The sequence below is a fragment of the Anser cygnoides genome, chromosome 29 (genome assembly GCF_040182565.1).
Source record: "Anser cygnoides isolate HZ-2024a breed goose chromosome 29, Taihu_goose_T2T_genome, whole genome shotgun sequence".
Classification (NCBI taxonomy): Eukaryota; Metazoa; Chordata; class Aves; order Anseriformes; family Anatidae; genus Anser; species Anser cygnoides.
Genome location: NC_089901.1, coordinates 1,653,466 through 1,672,767, shown reverse-complemented (window position 1 = coordinate 1,672,767; position 19,302 = coordinate 1,653,466). Strand labels below are relative to the sequence as shown.

At 62.9% G+C, this 19,302-nt stretch overlaps 1 protein-coding gene across 1 annotated transcript in view; it reads right to left on the bottom strand.

Moving 5' to 3' along the window:
* The window catches only part of FLNA (filamin A), a 74,723-nt gene extending 57,141 nt beyond the window's left edge, over positions 1–17,582 (bottom strand). Inside the window, 8 exon segments of the mRNA XM_066984666.1 lie at positions 2,504–2,707; positions 3,553–3,715; positions 5,520–5,597; positions 6,603–6,727; positions 7,892–8,039; positions 8,170–8,267; positions 9,843–10,091; positions 17,197–17,582. Coding sequence (XP_066840767.1) covers positions 2,504–2,707; positions 3,553–3,715; positions 5,520–5,597; positions 6,603–6,727; positions 7,892–8,039; positions 8,170–8,267; positions 9,843–10,091; positions 17,197–17,488 — 1,357 coding nt within the window. The 5' untranslated portion in view covers positions 17,489–17,582.
* Positions 17,583–19,302: the final 1,720 nt, after the last annotated feature.

Genomic DNA, 19,302 nt, shown 5'->3' with positions numbered 1-19,302 from the left:
GGAAACCACAAAACCCCATGGGGAACCTAAAAAGCCCACAGGGGAAGCCCAAAAACCCCAATGGGGTGAGGGGACAGACCCCAAAACCCCAGTGGGGGACCCCAAAACCCCATGAGGGAACCCCAAAATCCTGGGGGAAACCTAAAACCCCAAGGGGGAAACCCCAAAATCCTGGCAGGGAACCCCAAAACCCCACGAGAAACCCCAAAATCCTCCTAGGGGAACCTCAAAACCCTGTGGGGGACCCCAAAATCCTGGTAGGGAACCCCAAAACCCCAGTGGGATGCGGGGACCGACCCCAAAATCCCAGCGGGGGACCCCAAAACCCTGGGGAACCCCCCAAAATCCTGGGGGGAACCCCCAAAACCCCATGGGGTGGAAGGACAGACCCCAAAACCCCATGGGGGAAAACCCCAGAACCCCATGGGGAGACCCCAAAGCCCTGACAGGGAACCCAAAACCCCAGTGGGGGACCCCAAAACTCCTTGGGGTGGGGGGACGGACCCCAAAACCCACCCCTGGGGTGCTGCAGGAGAGGGGGGCACCGTCCCCAAGCTGTAGGGGAATTGTCCCCAACGGGGGGGGGGGATCGCCCCCGGTCTGTGGGGGATTGTCCCCAGTCTTGGAGGAATCAGCCCCAATTTATGGGGGTCCCCAAACCTAAGGGACCCCAAACCCAACAGGGAGGAGGACCCGGACGCAAAAGGGGGGGACCCCAAACCCAATAGGAGGAGACCCCAAACCCACAAGGGGAGGGGACCCCAAATCTGATAGGAAGGGGACCCCAAACCCACAAGGGGGAGCCCCAAAATCAATGGGGGAGCCCCAAACCCAAAGGGGACCCCAAATCTGATAGGAGGGGGACCCCAAACCCAAAAGGGGGGAACCCCAAAATCAATGGGGGGACCCCAAACCCAATAGGGAGGAGACCCCAAACCCAAAAGGGACCCCAAATCTGATAGGAGGGGGACCCCAAACCCAATGGGGGGGACCCCAAACCTGATAGGAGGGGGACCCCAAACCCAATGGGGGGACCCCAAACCCAAACCTAAAAGGAAGAGGACCCCAAACCCCATAGGAGGAGACCCCAAACCCAAAAGGGGAGGGGACCCCAAACCCAATGGGGGGGAACCCCAAATCTGATAGGAGGGGGACCCCAAATCTGATAGGAGGGGGACCCCAAACCCAAACCTAAAAGGAAGAGGACCCCAAACCCCACAGGAGGAGACCCCAAACCCAAAAGGGACCCCAAATCTGATAGTAGGGGGACCCCAAACCCAATGGGGGGGACCCCAAACCCAAACCTAAAAGGAAGAGGACCCCAAACCCCATAGGAGGAGACCCCAAACCCACTAAGGGGGGCCCCCAGACCCCAAGGGGGGTCCCAGAGCCCCCGCAGCCCCCCCGTACCGTCAGCGCGTGGCGCCCCGGACAGGCGGGCGGAAGGAGCAGGACAGAGACAGAGGCGGCTCCGGGGGGGCACCCCACAGCCCCGGGGGGCGAAGCACAGAGACCCCCGAGGGGGGGCGCGAAGCACAGAGAGCCCCGAGCTGGGGGGGGGACAGAGAGAGCCCGGAATGGGGGGGGACAGAGGCAGAGAGACCCCCGGGGGGGGGGGGGAGGCAGCAGAGAGACCCCGGGGGGGGGGAGACCCCCAAATTGGGGGGGGGGGGTGAGGGGCAGAGACCCCAAATTAGGACAGGATGAAGACCCCCAAAGTGGGGGCAGAGGTTCAGAGCCCCCCAAATTAGTAGAGGATAAAGACCCCCAAATTGGGGGGGCAAATAAACAGGGACCCCCAAATTAGGGCAGGATGAAGACCCCCAGATTGGGGGGCAGGGAAATGGAGCCCCCCATTAGAACAGGATAAAGTCCCCCAAATTGGGGGGGGGCAAAGGAATGGAGACCCCAATTTAGGACAGGATAAGATCCCCAAATTGGGGGGGCAGAGGCTCAGAGCCCCCCACGTTAGTACAGGATAAGGACCCCCAAATTGGGGGGCAAATAAACAGGGACCCCCAAATTCATACAGCATAAAGACCCCCAAATTGGGGGAGGGGTGAGGGGCAGAGACCCCCAAATTAGGGCAGGATGAAGACCCCCAAGTTGGGGGCGGAGGTTCAGAGCCCCCCCCCCCCCCAGATTAGCAGAGGATAAAGACCCCCAAATTGGGGGTCAGGGAAACGGAGCCCCCCATTAGGACAGAATAAAGACCCCCAAATTGGGGGGCAGAGGTTCAGAGCCCCCCCATTAGGACAGGATAAAGACCCCCAAATTGGGGGGGCAGAGGAATAGAGCCCCCCATTAGGACAGGATAGGACCCCCAAATTGGGGGTGCAGAGGAATAGAGCCCCCCCCCCATTAGGACAGGATAGGACCCCCAAATTGGGGGGGGGGGCGCAGAAGAACGGACAGAACAAAGCCCCCCAAACCGGGGGGGCAGAGGCACAACCCCCCGCCGGGGGGGGGGGGGGGGGGGGGGGGGGGGGGGGGGGGGTCTCACCCTGCCCCACGTGCACGCTGAAGGGGCTGCGGGGGATGGGGGCCCCCCCGAAGGTGACGTGCACGGTGTGGGGGCCCTCGGCGCGGGGGCGGTAGGTGCAGCGCTGGGCCCCCCGTCCCCCCCGCGCCTCCAGCGTCGCCTCCACCGTGTCCCGGCGCCCGCTGGGGTCCACGACCCAAACCTCCACCTCGCCCGGCCCCGCGCCTGGAGGGGGGGGGGACATGGAGGGGGGGTCAGGGGTACCCCGAAATAAACGGGGGAACCCCCTCCCCCAAACGCTGCCCCCTCCTCCCCCCGGGGGGGGGGTCGGGTCACTGCAGGGTCAGCCAGGGTGGCCCCAAATGACCCCGAGGTGCCCCCGGGACCACCCAGCTCCCCCAAGGATGGCCCCAAAGAACCCCCCCAGACCCCCCCAGGACCCCCCAGAACCCCCAGTCCCCCTCCAGTTCACCCTAGGACCCCCCCAGATGCCCCACATGCCCCCCAGGACCCCCCAATTCCCTTCCAGTTCCCCCTAGGACCCCCTATTTCCCCCCTCCAGGACCCCCCAAAGTCCCCCAGGACCCCCAATCCCCCCCCCCCAGGACCCCCCAAAGGCCCCCCAGGACCCTCCAAATCCCCCCAGGACCCCCAAATCCCCCCCAGAGGCCCCCTAGAACCCTCAGTCCCCCCAGGACCCCCCAAAGGCCTCCCCCAGACCCTCCATCCCCCCCAGGCCCTCCCAGTTCCCCCCGAAGGCCCCCAAATCCCCCCCAGGACCACCCCGGACCCCCAATCCCCCCCAGGACCCCCCAAAGGCCCCTCAGAACCCCCCAGGACCCTCAATCGCCCCCCAGAGGCCCCCTAGGACCCCCAATCCCCCCATGACCCCCCAGAGGCCCCCCAGGACCCCCCAAATCCCCCCCCATGACCCCCAATCCCCCCCCATGACCCCCCCAAATCCCCCCATGACCCCAAATCCCCCCCAGAGGCCCCCTAGGACCCTCAGTCCCCCCCCCAGGACCCTCTATCCCCCCCCCCAGAGGCCCCCCCGGACCCCCCGGACCCACCGGCGGTGAGGATGTCGAAGTGGGTGCTCCTGTTGGCCACGTTGCCGGTGGGCTCGATGCCGGGGCCCTGCGCCGTCACCCGGCTGGCGTCGCCCGCCGCGCGCCCCACCTGCACCTCGAAGGGGCTCTTGGCGATGTGCTGGCCCGCGAACAGCACCGTCACCTGCGGGGGGGGGGGCACCCCGAAATCACCGGGGGGGCAGAACACCCCGAATCCCATCGGGTGGGGGGCAGAAACACCCCGAAACGCCCCAAAATCCACGGCAGAGGGACCAAAAACGCCCCAAAATCCATGGTAGAAGGACCAAAAACGCCCCAAAATCCTCGTGGGGGGGGGCTAAAAACGCCCCAAAATGTTCACGGGGGCGGGGCAGAAACACCCCGAAATCACCGGGGGGCAGAACACCCCGAATCCCATGGGGTGGGGGGCAGAAACACCCCGAAACGCCCCAAAATCCACGGTAGAGGGACCAAAATCCCCCCAAAATCCATGGCAGAGGAACCAAAAACGCCCCAAAATGTTCACGGGGGGGGCAGAAACACCCCAAAATCACCGGGGGGGGCAGAACACCCCGAATCCCATAGGGTGGGGGGCAGAAACACCCCAAAACGCCCCAAAATCCATGGCAGAGGGACCAAAAATGGCCCCAAAAACCTCATAGGGAGGCTAAAAACACCCCAAAATGTTGGGGGGGGGGGGCGCGGCAGAAACACCCCGAAATCACCGAGGGGGTGCAGAACACCCCAAATCCCATCGGGTGGGGGGGCAGAAACACCCCAAAACGCCCCAAAATCCACGGCAAGGGGACCAAAAACGCCCCAAAATCCTCGTGGGGGGGCTAAAAATGCACCAAAATGTTTGGGGGGGGGGGCAGAAACACCCCGAAATCACCGGGGGGGCAGAACACCCCAAATCCCATGGGGTGGGGGGCAGAAACACCCCAAAACGCCCCAAAATCCACGGCAGAGGGCCCAAAAATGCCCCCCAAATCCTCACAGGGATGCCAGAAACACCCCAAAATCATCATGGGGGGGGGGGTCAGAAACACCCCAAATCCTATGGGGGGGGGGAAACACCCCCAAATCCCTTGTGGAGGGACCCAAATTGCCCCAAAATCCATGGCAGAAGGGCCAAAAATGCCCCAAAATCCTCATAGGGAGGCTAAAAACACCCCAAAATGTTCATGGGGGGGGCAGAAACACCCCACGAACCTCATGGGGGGGGGGAAACACCCCAAATCCTACTTGGGGGGACCCAAAACCACCCCAAAATCCTCACGGGGAGCCCAAAACCGCCCCAAAATCCTCACGGGGGTTCAGAAACACCCCAAATCCTATTTAGGGGGACCCAAAACCACCCCAAAAACCTCACGGGGAGCCCAAAACCGCCCCAAAATCCTCGTGGGGGGCAAAAAGCAGCTCAGGGCCCCAACGGGGAACCCAAAACCCTCGTGGGGAGCCCCCACCACGGGGGGGGGGGGATGAAAGCACCCCGATAACCTCAGAGGGAGCCCAAAACCGCCCCAAAACCACCCCAAAACCGCCCCAAAACCGCCGTGGGGAGCCTCAAAAGCCTCACGGGGACCAAAAACCACCCCAAAATCTTCGCGGGGGGGGCAAAAAGCACCTCAAAAACCTCCCAGGGAGCCCCAACCCCCCTAAAACCTCACGGGGGGGCCCAGACCCTCAGAAAAGACCCCAAAACCACCTCGAAACCCCACGAGGACCCCAAAAAGCTCCCCAGAAACCTCGGAGGCCCCCCAGAATCACCCCAAAAAACAAGGGGGGGGCAAAAGCACCTCAAAACCCTCTGAGAGACCCCAGAACCCCACAGGAGGCCCCCAAAAGCCCCCGGGAGGCCCCTAAAACCCCCCGGGAGACCCCACAAAGCCCCCAGGAGACCCCAAAAAGCCCCCGGGGGGCCCCAAAAGCCCCCGGGGGGCCCCAAAAGCCCCCCCGGAGCCCACCTTGTGCAAGCCGGTGACTTTGGGGACGTAGGAGACGGAGAAGGTGCGGTTCTTGTCGTTGTTGGCCACCACCTTAGCCTGGGGAGGGGGGCACGGGGCTGTCAGACCCCCCCCCCCCAGACACCCCAAACCCCCCCCCCCCCGGGCACCCCAAAACAAGAAGCCCCCCCGGAGACCCCAAAACCCCTCTGGGGAACCTCAAAACCCAGCCAAAAACCCCCACAGAGAGCCCCCAAAACCCCTCTGGGGATCTTGAAGTCCCCCAGGGGACCCCAAAAGCACACAGGGAGCCCCCGGGGACCCCAAAACCCCCTGGGGACCCCAAAACCCCCCTGGGGACCCCAAAACCCCCCACGGAGCCCACCTGGGGACCCCAAAATGCCCTCCAACCCCCCCCCCCCCCAGAGACCCCAATTCCCCACCCGGTGACCCTAAAAGTCCCCCTGGGGACCCCAAATTCCCCCAACCCCTCCCCCAGAGACCCCGAAACTCCCCTGGGGACCCCAAAGCCCCCCAAAACCCTCCCAGCAGACCCCAAAGCTCCCTGGGGACCCTAAAGTCCCCCCCCAGGGACCCCAAAAGCCTCCTAGGAAACCCTTTAGGACCCCGTAAGTACCCGCAGCCTGCCCCATAGGGCTGTCCTTGTGGCTCCTGCCCCACACCGTGCCCCATATCCTGCCCCACACAGCCTGCCCCACACCCCCTGCCCCATATATCTTGCCCCACACCCCCTGCCCCACATCCCGCCCCATATATCCTGCCCCACACCCTCTGCCCCCTATCTTGCCCCACACATCCCACCCCACATATCCTGCCCCACATTCCCTGCCCCATATCCCACCCCATACCTTGCCCCACATATCCTGCCCCACACCTCACCCCATATATCCTGCCCCACACCCTCTGCCCCCTATCTTGCCCCACACATCCCACCCCACGAATCCTGCCCCACATCCCGCCCCATATCTTGCCCCATACATCCTGCCCCACACCCTCTGCCCCCTATCTTGCCCCACATCCCGCCCCCATATCCTGCCCCACGCATCCCGCCCCACATCCCCTGCCCCACATCCCACCCCACACCGACCTCCCTCGCGGTGCCCGGCGGGGGTCCTCCACGTAGACGAGCACGTCGCCCTGCCCCGCGCTGATGGTCTCCACCGTGAACTCGGCGCGCTGCTTCACCGCGTTCCCCGTCGGCTCGATGCCTGCGGGGCCCGGCCGTCAGCCCCACGGCTACGGGGCGGCTATGGGGCGGAACCCCCGCGGGGCCCCCTGTGCATCCCTACTGAGCCTATGGGCACTGCTGCTTGGGGCTGCTCCTGCCCCATAGGGACCCGGGGGCCGTCTCCTGCCCCATAGGGACCCGGGGGGCCGTCTCCCTGCCCCATAGGGACCCGGGGGCCGTCTCCTGCCCCATAGGGACCCGGGGGCCGCTCCTGCCCCATAGGGACCCGGGGGGCCGTCTCCTGCCCCATAGGGACCCGGGGGCCGTCTCCTGCCCCATAGGGACCCGGGGGCCGTCTCCTGCCCCATAGGGACCTGGGGGGCCGCTCCTGCCCCATAGGGACCCGGGGGCCGCTCCTGCCCCATAGGGACCCGGGGGGCCATCTCCTGCCCCATAGGGACCCGGGGGCCGTCTCCTGCCCCATAGGGACCCGGGGGCCGTCTCCTGCCCCATAGGGACCCGGGGGGCCGCTCCTGCCCCATAGGGACCCGGGGGCCATCTCCTGCCCCATAGGGACCTGGGGGGCTGCTCCTGCCCCATAGGGACCCGGGGGCCGCTCCTGCCCCATAGGGACCTGGGGGGCCGCTCCTGCCCCACAGGATCCAGAGCTCTCCATCTGCCCCATAGGGACCTGGGGGGCCCCTCCTGCCCCATAGGGACCCGGGGGGCCGCTCCTGCCCCATAGGGACCAGAGCTCTCCATCTGCCCCATAGGGACCTGGGGGCAGCTCCTGCCCCATAGGGACCTGGGGGGCCGCTCCTGCCCCATAGGGACCAGAGCTCTCCATCTGCCCCATAGGGACCTGGGGGGCCGCTCCTGCCCCATAGGGACCTGGGGGCCGCTCCTGCCCCATAAAGCCCCCATCTCTCCTCCTGCCCCATAGGGACCAGAGCTCTCCACCTGCCCCATAGGAACCAAACCCCCCTATTTACCCCATAGGAACCCAGCACCCCCACCCACCCCATAGGGACCCAGCCCCCTGTCTGCCCCATAGAGCCCCTGTCTTCTCTTGTGCCCTATAGAAACCAACCCCAACCCCCCCCCCATTCACCTTATAGAAACCCACCCCCCCACTTACCCCCTAGGTCCCCAGCCCCCCCCTACCCCAAACCCCCCCCAGCCCCCCGGCCCCCCCCCCGCTCACCGGGGCCGTACGCCCGCGCCTTTTTGGGGTTGAGCTTGGGGCGCAGCGGGGCGCCGGGCTTGAGCTTGGCCTTGGGGAACTGGGACAGGTAGGTCATCACCGAGTGCTCGTCCACGTTGGGGTCCACGATCTCCTCGGGGGTGATCACCTTTTGGGGGGGGGGGGGGGACACATGGGGGGGGGGGGTGTCAGGGTGTGTCCCCGCAAGCCCCGCCCACTTGTCACAAGCCCCGCCCACCCGCCACAAGCCCCGCCCACCCGCCGCAAGCCCCGCCCACCTGGGGGATGCCCAGCCACTCGTCCGCCTGCTGCATGGCCTCGCGCGCGTTCTCCACGGGGCGGCTCGGGTCCCAGCTCTCCCAGTCGGGGCACAGCCCTGGGGGGGGGGGGGGGGGAGAAATGGGGGTCGGGGGGGGCCTCAGGGACCCCTCTGCGGGCCCCCAGAGCCCCCGTGTCCCTACAGAGCCCCAGAGACCCCCGTGTCCCTACAGACCCCCATGTCCCTATAGACCCCCCGACCCCACGTACATCCTCAGGGACCCCCTGTGTCCCTATAGACCTCCAGAGCCCCCCCTGTGCTCCTACAGACCCCCATGTCCCTATAGACCCCCATGGCCCATGTACATCCTCAGGGACCCCCCATGTCCCTATAGACCTCCAGAGCCCATACACATCCATAGGGACCTTTCCATGTCCCTATAGACCCCCCACCCCACACATATCCCCAAAGACCCCTCCGTGTCCCTATAGACCCCCAGACCCCATACACATCCGCAGGGACCTTTCCATGTCCCTATAGACCCCCATCCCAGACACATCCCCAAAGACCCCTCTGTGTCCCTATAGACCCCCCCGTGTCCCTACAGAGCCCCAGAGACCCCCCCGTGCCCCTACAGACCCCCATGTCCCTATAGACCCCCATGTCCCATGTACATCCTCAGGGACCCCCATGTCCCTATAGACCTCCAGAGCCCATACACATCCATAGGGACCTTTCCATGTCCCTATAGACCCCCCACCCCACACATATCCCCAAAGACCCCCCTGTGTCCCTATAGACCCCCAGACCCCAGACACATCCATAGGGACCTTTCCATGTCCCTATAGACCCCCCCACCCCATACACATCCATAGGGACCTTCCCATGTCCCTATAGACCCCCCCACCCCATACACACCCCCAGAACCCCCCCCCATGTCCCTATAGACCCCAGACTCCATATACATCCCCAGAGACCCCCCATGTCCCTATAGACCCCCCCCACCCCATACACATCCTCAGAGACCCTCCTGGGGATGAACACCCCACACCCCCTAGTCCCAGTGATGGTCCCCAATTAACCCCACTAATTAATTAACCCCATTAATTAATTAGCCCCACTAATTAATTAACCCCAATAATTAATTAGCCCCACTCGCCAGGCGCACAGCTGTTGACCAGGGTGTCCAGCACCTTCCATCCCCAATCCCCCTGTACTACCCCCATATGACCCTATATGACCCCATATCTCCCTACATGACCCCATAGGACCCCTTATCTCCCTATATGACCCCATAGGACCCCAATTAATTAACTCCCCGTTAATTAACCCGTCTCACCAGGTGCACAGCTGTTAAGGAGGGTGCTCAGCACCCAGCTGCTGGTCCAGTCGTGGCTGAAGTTGGTGATGGGCAGCTCCCCCCATGACCCCATACGACCCTGTATGACCCTACATCTCCCCCTAGGACCCCATAGGACCTAATTAACTAATCCCATTAATTAATTAACTTCTCTGACCTGGTGCCTGTCGAGGAGGGTGCTCAGCACCCAGCTGCTGCTCCAGTTGTGGCTGAAGTTGGATGGTGGGCAGCTCCCCCCATGACCCCATATGACCCCATATGACCCCATATCTCCCCATAGGACCCCATACACCCCAATTAATTATTCTAATTAGTTAATTAGCCCCTCTGACCTGGCGCACAGCTGTCGACGAGGGCCCCCAGCGCCTGCCCCGTGGTCCAGTCGCGGCTGAAGTTGGTGATGGGCAGCTGGGGCAGGCGGTTCTGGATCCAGCCCAGCAGGCGCTGCTTCGGGGTCTGCCGCCGCGCCTCCTCCTCGTCCTCGTCCTCCCACACGGGCATCGAGATGGAGTAGTGCAGGATCAGCGTCCACACCAGCCCCAGGATCAGCTTCAGGTTCCCGTCCACGATCGCCTTGCTGTCTATAGGGGGTACAGGGCACGTATAGGGGGTATAGGGGATGTATAGGGCATGTATAGGGGGTTTAGGGGATGTATAGGGGGTGTATAGGGGATTTAGGGGGGTATAAGGGGGTATAGGGGCGGAGTAGTGCAGGATCAGCGTCCACACCAGCCCCAGGATCAGCTTCAGGTTCCCGTCCACGATCGCCTTGCTGTCTATAGGGGGGTATAGGACATGTATAGGGTGTATAGGGGATGTATAGGGGGTGTATAGGGGATTTAGGGGGGTATAAGGCAGTGTAAGGGGGTATAGGGGCGGAGTAGTGCAGGATCAGCGTCCACACCAGCCCCAGGATCAGCTTCAGGTTCCCGTCCACGATCGCCTTGCTGTTTATAGGGGATATAGGGCACATATAGGGGGTCTTTATGGGGTCTATAGGGGGTGTATAGGGGGTTTAGGGGGGTATAAGGGGGTATAGGGGCAGAGTAGTGCAGGATCAGCGTCCACACCAGCCCCAGGATCAGCTTCAGGTTCCCGTCCACGATCGCCTTGCTGTCTATAGGGGGTATAGGGCACGTATAGGGGGTCTTTATGGGGTCTATAGGGGGTCTATAGGGGATTTAGGGGGTTTAGAGGGGGTATAAGGGGGTATAGGGGCGGAGTAGTGCAGGATCAGCGTCCACACCAGCCCCAGGATCAGCTTCAGGTTCCCGTCCACGATCGCCTTGCTGTCTATAGGGGGTATAGGGCACGTATAGGGGGTCTTTATGGGGTCTATAGGGGGTCTATAGGGGATTTAGGGGGTTTAGAGGGGGTATAAGGGGGTATAGGGGCGGAGTAGTGCAGGATCAGCGTCCACACCAGCCCCAGGATCAGCTTCAGGTTCCCGTCCACGATCGCCTTGCTGTTTATAGGGGATATAGGGCACATATAGGGGGTCTTTATGGGGTCTATAGGGGGTGTATAGGGGGTTTAGGAGGGTATAAGGGGGTATAGGGGCAGAGTAGTGCAGGATCAGCGTCCACACCAGCCCCAGGATCAGCTTCAGGTTCCCGTCCACGATCGCCTTGCTGTCTATAGGGGATATAGGGCACGTATAGGGGGTATAGGGGATGTATAGGGGGGTTAGGGGATGTATAGGGGGTGTATAGGGGGTTTAGGGGGGTATAAGGGGGTATAGGGGCGGAGTAGTGCAGGATCAGCGTCCACACCAGCCCCAGGATCAGCTTCAGGTTCCCGTCCACGATCGCCTTGCTGTCTATAGGGGGTATAGGGCACGTATACGGGGTCTTTATGGGGTCTATAGGGGGTCTATAGGGGGTTTAGAGGGGGTATAAGGGGGTATAGGGGCGGAGTTGTGCAGGATCAGCGTCCACACCAACCCCAGGATCAGCTTCAGGTTCCCATCCACGATCGCCTTGCTGTCTATAGGGGGTATAGGGCACGTATAGGGGGTCTTTATGGGGTCTATAGGGGGTCTATAGGGGGTGTATAGGGGATTTAGGGGGGTATAAAGGGGTATAAGGGGGTATAGGGGCGGAGTAGTGCAGGATCAGCATCCACACCAGCCCCAGGATCAGCTTCAGGTTCCCGTCCACGATCGCCTTGCTGTCTATAGGGGGTATAGGGGACATATAGGAGGTATAGCGGATGTATAGGGGGTGTATAGGGGGTCTATAGGGGATTTACGGGGCTGTAAGGGGGTATAGGGGCGGAGTAGTGCAGGATCAGCGTCCACACCAGCCCCAGGATCAGCTTCAGGTTCCCGTCCACGATCGCCTTGCTGTCTATAGGGGGTATAGGGGACATATAGGAGGTATAGCGGATGTATAGGGGGTGTATAGGGGGTCTATAGGGGATTTACGGGGCTGTAAGGGGGTATAGGGGTGGAGTAGTGCAGGATCAGCGTCCACACCAGCCCCAGGATCAGCTTCAGGTTCCCGTCCACGATCGCCTTGCTGTCTATAGGGGGTATAGGGCACGTATAGGGGGTCTTTATGGGGTCTATAGGGGGTGTATAGGGGGTTTAGAGGGGGTGTAAGGGGGTATAGGGGTGGAGTAGTGCAGGATCAGCTTCAGGTTCCCGTCCACGATCGCCTTGCTGTCTATAGGGGGGATTGGGGGGCACATAGGGGATGTATAGGGGGCATAAGGGGGTTTGGAGGGGGGCGTATATAGGATTAGCTTCGGGTTCCCATCCATGATCGCCTTGCTGTCTATAGGGGTGGTTGGCGGGGTATAGGGGTGATATACGGGGGACATTGGCGGGATATATAAGGGTATATAGGGGGTACAGACAAAAATATAAGGGGTATAAAGGGGATATGGGGGAATATAAGAGGGACATGACAAGGATGTGAGAGCGATATAAGGGGAAATATGGGGGGTATAAGGGGATAGGGGGGATATAGGGGGGATATAGGGGGGATATAGGGGGATATAGGGGGGATATAGGGGGGATATAGGGGGATATAGGGGGGATATAGGGGGGATATAGGGGATATAGGGGGATATAGGGGGGATATAGGGGGGGGATATAGGGGGGATATAGGGGGGATATAGGGGGGATATAGGGGGGATATAGGGGGGATATAGGGGGGATATAGGGGGATATAGGGGGGATATAGGGGGGATATAGGGGGGATATAGGGGGGATATAGGGGGATATAGGGGGTGTAAGGGGAACATGGGGGAAGATAGGGGGATATAGGGGGGATATAGGGGGGACGTAGGGAGATACAGGGAGGTATGGGGGGATATAACGGGGATATGGCAGGATGTAATGGCTATATAGGGAGAAATATAGGGAGTGGGGGTATATAAGGGGGTGGGGGGTATAGGAGGGTATAAGGGGGATATAAGGGGGATGCAGGGGGTACAAGGGGGAGATACGGGGGTATGGCAGGATGGGAGGGGGTATGGGGGGCATGGGGGGGATGTGGGGCTACAGGGGGGATATAGGGGGTATAGGGGTGTATGGGGGGATATGGGGGGTATGGGGGGCATATAGGGGGTATGGGGGGTATGGGGGGCTATGGGGGGGATATAGGGGCTATGGGGGGATATAGGGGTATGGGGGGGATATAGGGGGCATATAGGGGGTATGGGGGGGATATGGGGGGTATGGGGGGATATGGGGGGATATGGGGGGTATGGGGGGGATATGGGGGGGTATGGGGGGGATATGGGGGGTATGGGGGGATATGGGGGGTATGGGGGATATGGGGGGTATGGGGGGGATATGGGGGGATATGGGGGGTATGGGGGGATATAGGGGGATATGGGGGGTATGGGGGGGATATAGGGGGTATGGGGGGATATAGGGGGTATGGGGGGGATATAGGGGGTATGGGGGGGATATAGGGGTATGGGGGGGGATATAGGGGTATGGGGGGGATATAGGGGGGATATGGGGGGGGATATAGGGGGGGATATGGGGGGGGGGATATGGGGGGATATGGGGGGGATATAGGGGAGATATGGGGGGTATGGGGGGCATATAGGGGGATATAGGGGCTATGGGGGGGATAGAGGGGGATATAGGGGCTATGGGGGGGATAGAGGGGGTATGGGGGGGATATAGGGGGTATGGGGGGGATATAGGGGGTATGGGGGGGATATAGGGGGTATGGGGGCGTGGGGGAGCTGTGGGGGACACGGGGGGTGTGGGGGGGACACCGGGGATGGGGGGGGGCACCCCCAAGACACGGGGGGGACACCGGGGGGAACCCCAAGGACGGGGCCATGGGGGGGGGGGGGGGGGGCGGCGATTTGGGGACGTGGCGGTGGCCGGGGGGGGACACAGGGACCTGGGGGGGGGGGAATTTGGGGGGGGGGGGCGATGCGGCGCGGAGGGGGATGGGCAGGGCCGGGGGGGGGGATGGGCAGGGCCGGGGGGGGATGGGCAGGGCCGGGTGGGTGGGGGATGGGCAGGGCCGGGGGGGGGGGGATGGGCAGGGCCGGGGGGGGATGGGCAGGGCCGGGGGGATGGGCCCCGCCCCCGGCCCCGCCCCCCCGCGCCAGCATTTTTTGGCCTTATTTGGGCTCGGCCGCCGGCGGGGCCCCGCCCCCCCCCAAAAAACGGCCCCGCCCCCCCCCCGCCCCCCTCCCCCTCCCCCTCCCCCTCCCCCCTCCCCTCCGTGGAATGGGGACCCCACAGGAACCCCCTATAGGGACCCCCCCCCCCCGGCCCTATAGAACCCCCCCGTCCCTATAGGGAGCCCCCGGTCCCATAAGGACCCCCCCGGCCCCATAAGGACCCCTATAGGGACCCCCCCAGCCCTATAGGGCCCCCATAGAGACCCACCCCCACAATAACACCCTATAGGGAGCCCCCCCGGCCTTATAAAGACCCCCCCGGCCCCTATAGGGAGCCCCCAGCCCCTATAGGGGCACCCCCGGCCCTATAGGGTCCCCTATAGGGACCCCCCTACCCTACAGAGCCCCCTATAGGGCCCCTATAGGCCCCCCCCCCCCAGCAATGCCCTACAGGCCCCCCCCCCGCACCCTATAGGGAGCCCCCGGCCCTATAGAGACCCCCCCCAGCCCCTATAGAGACCCCCTACAGTCCCCCCAGCCCCACAGAGCCCCCCTATAGGGCCCCCATACGCATCACCCCCCAAAACGCCCCACAGGAACCCTCCCAGGGCCCCCCCCGGCCCCTCTAAGACCCCCCACCCCATAGGGACCCCCACCCCATAGGGACCCCCCAGCCCCTATAGGACCCCCCAGCCCCTATAGGGAGCCCCAAATCGGGGCGGCCACAGGCAGGATGCGGGGGGGGGGATGTGCCCCCCCCGGCCCCGCCCCCCCCTCCCCCCCCCGCATTCCTGGGCTGGGAGCGGGCCCCGGCCCCCCCCCCCGCCTTTGTTATAGGGCCGGAAGGGGGGGGGGTCCCAAAATGTAAGCCCGGGGGGGGGGGGGCCCCAAAAGGAGCCCCCAGTAAGGGGGTCCCGAAATGGGACCCCCGGGGGGGGGGGCTCCAAAATGGGGGGGTCCCGAAATGTGAGCTTGGGGGGGGGGGCTCCGAAATGCGGGGGGGGTCCCAAAGCAGCCCCATATGGGCGCCCCCCCCCCCCCCCCATTAAGGGGATCCCCAAATGCATCCCAAGGGGGGGGTCCCCAATTAACGGGGCTCCCAAAACACCCCCGGGGGGTCCCCGTTAACGGCACCCCCCTCAAATTGCCCCCCGGGGGGGTCCCTGCATCCCAGACACCCCCTAAATCGCCTCGTGGGGGGGTCTCCCCATGCTACGAACCCCCAAATTCCTCCTGGGGGGTCTCCCCTGTCCCAGACACCCCCTAAATCACCCTGGGGGGGCCCTGCATTACAACCCCCCCCAAAGCCCCCCAGCAGAGGTCCTTGCATTACGAACCCCCCCCCCCCCAAATCCCCTCTGGGGGGGGGGTCTCCCATCCTAGACTTCCCTAAATCCCCCGGGGGGGGGTCCCTACATTACGGATGCCCCCAAATCCCCCCCCAGGGGGTCTCCCCCCATCTCAGACTCCCCCCAAGCCCCCCCAGGAGGGCTCCCCACGTTACGACCCCCCCTCAGCCCCCCCCAGGAGGGGTCCCTGCCCCTAAATCCCCCCTGGGGGGTCCCTGCATCACAAACACACCCCAAAATCCCACCGGGGGGGTCCCTGCATTACATCCGACCCCCAAATCCCCTCTGGGGGGTCTCCCCCATCTCAGACTCCCCCTAACCCCCCCAGGAGGGGTCCCTGAGTTATGTATGACCCCCTAAATCTCCCCTGGGGGGGGGTCTCCACATTACACCCCCCCCCCCAAAACCCCCCAGACCCCCTCCAAGAGGGGTCCCTGCGTTACAAACACCCCCTAAATGCCCCTAGGAGGGGGTCCCCGCATCACAAACACCCCAAACCCCCCCCGAGGGGGGGGGGTCCCTGCATCACAACCCCCCCTAAACTCCCCTAGGAGGGCTCCCCACATTCCAACCCCCCAAGACCCCCCCAGGAGGGGTCCCTGCATCACGACCCCCTGTAAACGCCCCCAGGAGGGCTCCCCACATTACGACCCCCCAAACTGCCCCCTAGGGGGTCCCTGCATCACAACCCCCATAAACTCCCCCAGGAGGGGGTCCCTGCATTATGACCCCCACAAACCCCCCCAGGAGGGCTCCCCACATTCCAACCCCCCCCTCAAAGCCCCCTAGGAGGGGTCCCTGCATTACGAACTCCCCCTAAATCCCCCTGGGGGGGTCCCTGCATCACAAACACCCCAACCCCCCCCCAGGAGGGCTCCCTGCATTACAACCCCCCCCAAACCCCTCCCCAGGAGGGGGTCCCTGCATTATGACCCCCACAAACCCCCCAGGAGGGCTCCCCGCATTCCAACCCCCCCCCCTCAAAGCCCCCCAGGACGGGTCCCTGCATTACAAACTCCCCCTAAATCCCCCCTGGGGGGGGGTCCCTGCATCACAAACCCCCCATAAATGCCCCTAGGAGGGCTCCCCACATTCCAATGCCCCCAAGACCCCCCCCAGGAGAGGTCCCTGCATCACAAACTCCCCCAACCCCCCCCAGGATGGGGTCCTTGCATCACAAACCCCCTGTAAACGCTCCTAGGAGGGCTCCCCACATTATGACCCCCCAAAACTCCCCGTAGGAGGGGTCCCTGCATTACAACCCCCCCAAACCCCCCTAGGAGGGCACCCTGCATTACGACCCCCCCCAAAAGCCCCCCTAGGAGGGCACCCTGCATTACGACCCCCATAACCCCCCTAGGAGGGCTTCCCACATTATGACCCCCCCAAAAGCCCCCTAGGAGGGCTCCCTGCATTACAACCCCCCTATAACCCCCCCAGGAGGGCTCCCCGCATTACGACCCCCCCCCCAAACCCCCCTAGGAGGGCTCCCTGCATTCCGACCCCCCCAAACCCCCAGCTATGAGGGGTCCCTACATCACAAACACCCCAAACCCCCCCAGGAGGGCTCCCCGCATTCCGACCCCCCCCAAAAGCCCCCTAGGAGGGGTCCCTGCATTATGACCCCCCCAAACCCTGCCCCAGGAGGGGTCCCTACATCACAACCCCCGCAAACCCCCCCTAGGAGGGCTCCCCACATTCCGACCCCCCCCCAAAATAAAAAGCCCCCCCCACTGACCGATGGAGACCAGCTTGATGTTCTCCCTCTCGAGGAAGTCGAGGGCCACCGAGACGTTCTCCAGCTGCATCTGGCGGAAGGTGGGCCGGGCGTTGTAGCGGCGCCCCAGCTTCTTCTGGCTCAGCACCTCGAGGAGGGCGATGAGGCGCAGCCCGTCGCCCAGGTCCGTCTGCAGGTTGCCCACGCGCTTGTGCACGCACTTGAGGTGCTCGTTGCACCAGCGCGTGAAGGTGTTCTGCTGGATGCGCTTCCAGGGCGCGTCGTCCGCCAGGTCCTTCTCGGTGGCCGGCATCTCCGCGTCCCCCGCTGCCGCCGGGGCCCCGGTCCTGCTCCCGGTGCCGCTCCCGGTGCCGCTCGGGTCCCCGGCGCGAGCCCGGCTCCGGGGCGCTCATGGTTTTTGTGGGGGGGGGGGCGGGGGGGGGGCGGGCGGGGCCTGGAAGGGAGGGGGTTAGGTGGGGGGGCACCCGGGGGGGGACCCTGCGAGGGGGGTCCTGTAGGGGGTCCTATAAGGGGGTCCTATAAGGGAGAATCCTATAAGGGGGGTCCTATAAGGGGTCCTATAAGGGGGGTCCCTATAAGGGGGTCCCTATAAGGGGGTCCCTATAAGGGGAGGTCCCTATAAGGGGACCCTGCGAGGGGTTCCTATAAGGGGGGTCCTATAAGGGGGGTCCCTATAAGGGGGTCCCATAAGGGGGTCCCTATAAGGGGGGTCCCATAAGGGAGAATCCTATAAGGGGACCCTGCGAGGGGGGTCCTATAAGGGGTCCTATAAGGGGGTCCTATAAGGGGGTCCTATAAGGGGGGTCCTATAAGGGGGGTCCCTATAAGGGGGTCCCTATAAGGGGACCCTGCGAGGGGGTCCTATAAGGGGGGTCCTATAAGGGAGAATCCTATAAGGGGGTCCCTATAAGGGAACCCTATAAGGGGGGTCCCTATAAGAGAGAATCCTATAAGGGGACCCTGCGAGGGGGATCCTATAAGGGGGTCCTATAAGGGGGTCCTATAAGGGGGTCCCTATAAGGGGGTCCCTATAAGGGGGGTCCCTATAAGGGGGTCCCTATACTGAGGAATCCTATAAGGGGACCCTGCAAGGGGGTTCCTGTAAGGGGTCCTATAAGGGGGGTCCTATAAGGGAGCATCCTATAAGGGAGCATCCTATAAGGGAGCATCCTATAAGGGAGCATCCTATAAGGGAGCATCCTATAAGGGAACCCTGCAGGAGGGGTTCCTATAAGGGATCCTATAAGGGGGATCCTATAAGGGAACCCTATAAGGGGGTCCTATAAGGGGAATCCTATAAAGGACCCCCATTAAGGAAACCCTATAAGGAGGGTCCCTATAAGGAGGAATCCTATAAGGGAACCCTGCAAGGGGGTTCCTATAAGGGGTCCTATAAGGGATCCTATAAGGGGGGTCCTATAAGGGAGAATCCTATAAGGGGAGTCCCTATAAGGAGCAATCCTATAAGGGGACCCAGCAAGGGGGTTCCTGTAAGGGATCCTACAAGGGGATCCTATGAGGCGGGTCCGTATAAGGAGGAATCCTATAAGGGAACCCTGCAAGAGGGGTTCCTATAAGGGGTCCTATAAGGGAACCCTATAAGAGGGATCCTATAAGGAGGAATCCTATAAAGGACTCCCATTAAGGGAACCCTATAAGGAGGATCCCTATAAGGGGATCCTACAAGGGGGTCCCTATAAGGAGGAATCCTGCAAGGGGACCCAGCAAGGGGGTTCCTATAAGGGATCCTATAAGGGGATCCTATAATGGAGATCCTATAAGGGAGAATTCTATAAGGGGAGTCCCTATAAGGGGATCCTATAACAAGGATCCCTATAAGGGGACCCTGTAAGAGATCCTATAACGGGGGGACCCTATAAGGGATCTTATAAGGGAACCCTATAACGCGCGTTCCTATAAGGAGGGTCTCTATAAGGGAGGTCCCTATAAGGGACTTTATAAGGGGACCCTATAAGGGGGGTTCCTATAAGAAAGAATCCTATAAAGGACTTCCATTAAGGGGACTCTATAAGGAGGGTCCCTGTAAGGAGATCCTATAAGGGGGGTCCCTGTAAGGGGACCATAAAGGGGACCCTATAAGGAGGG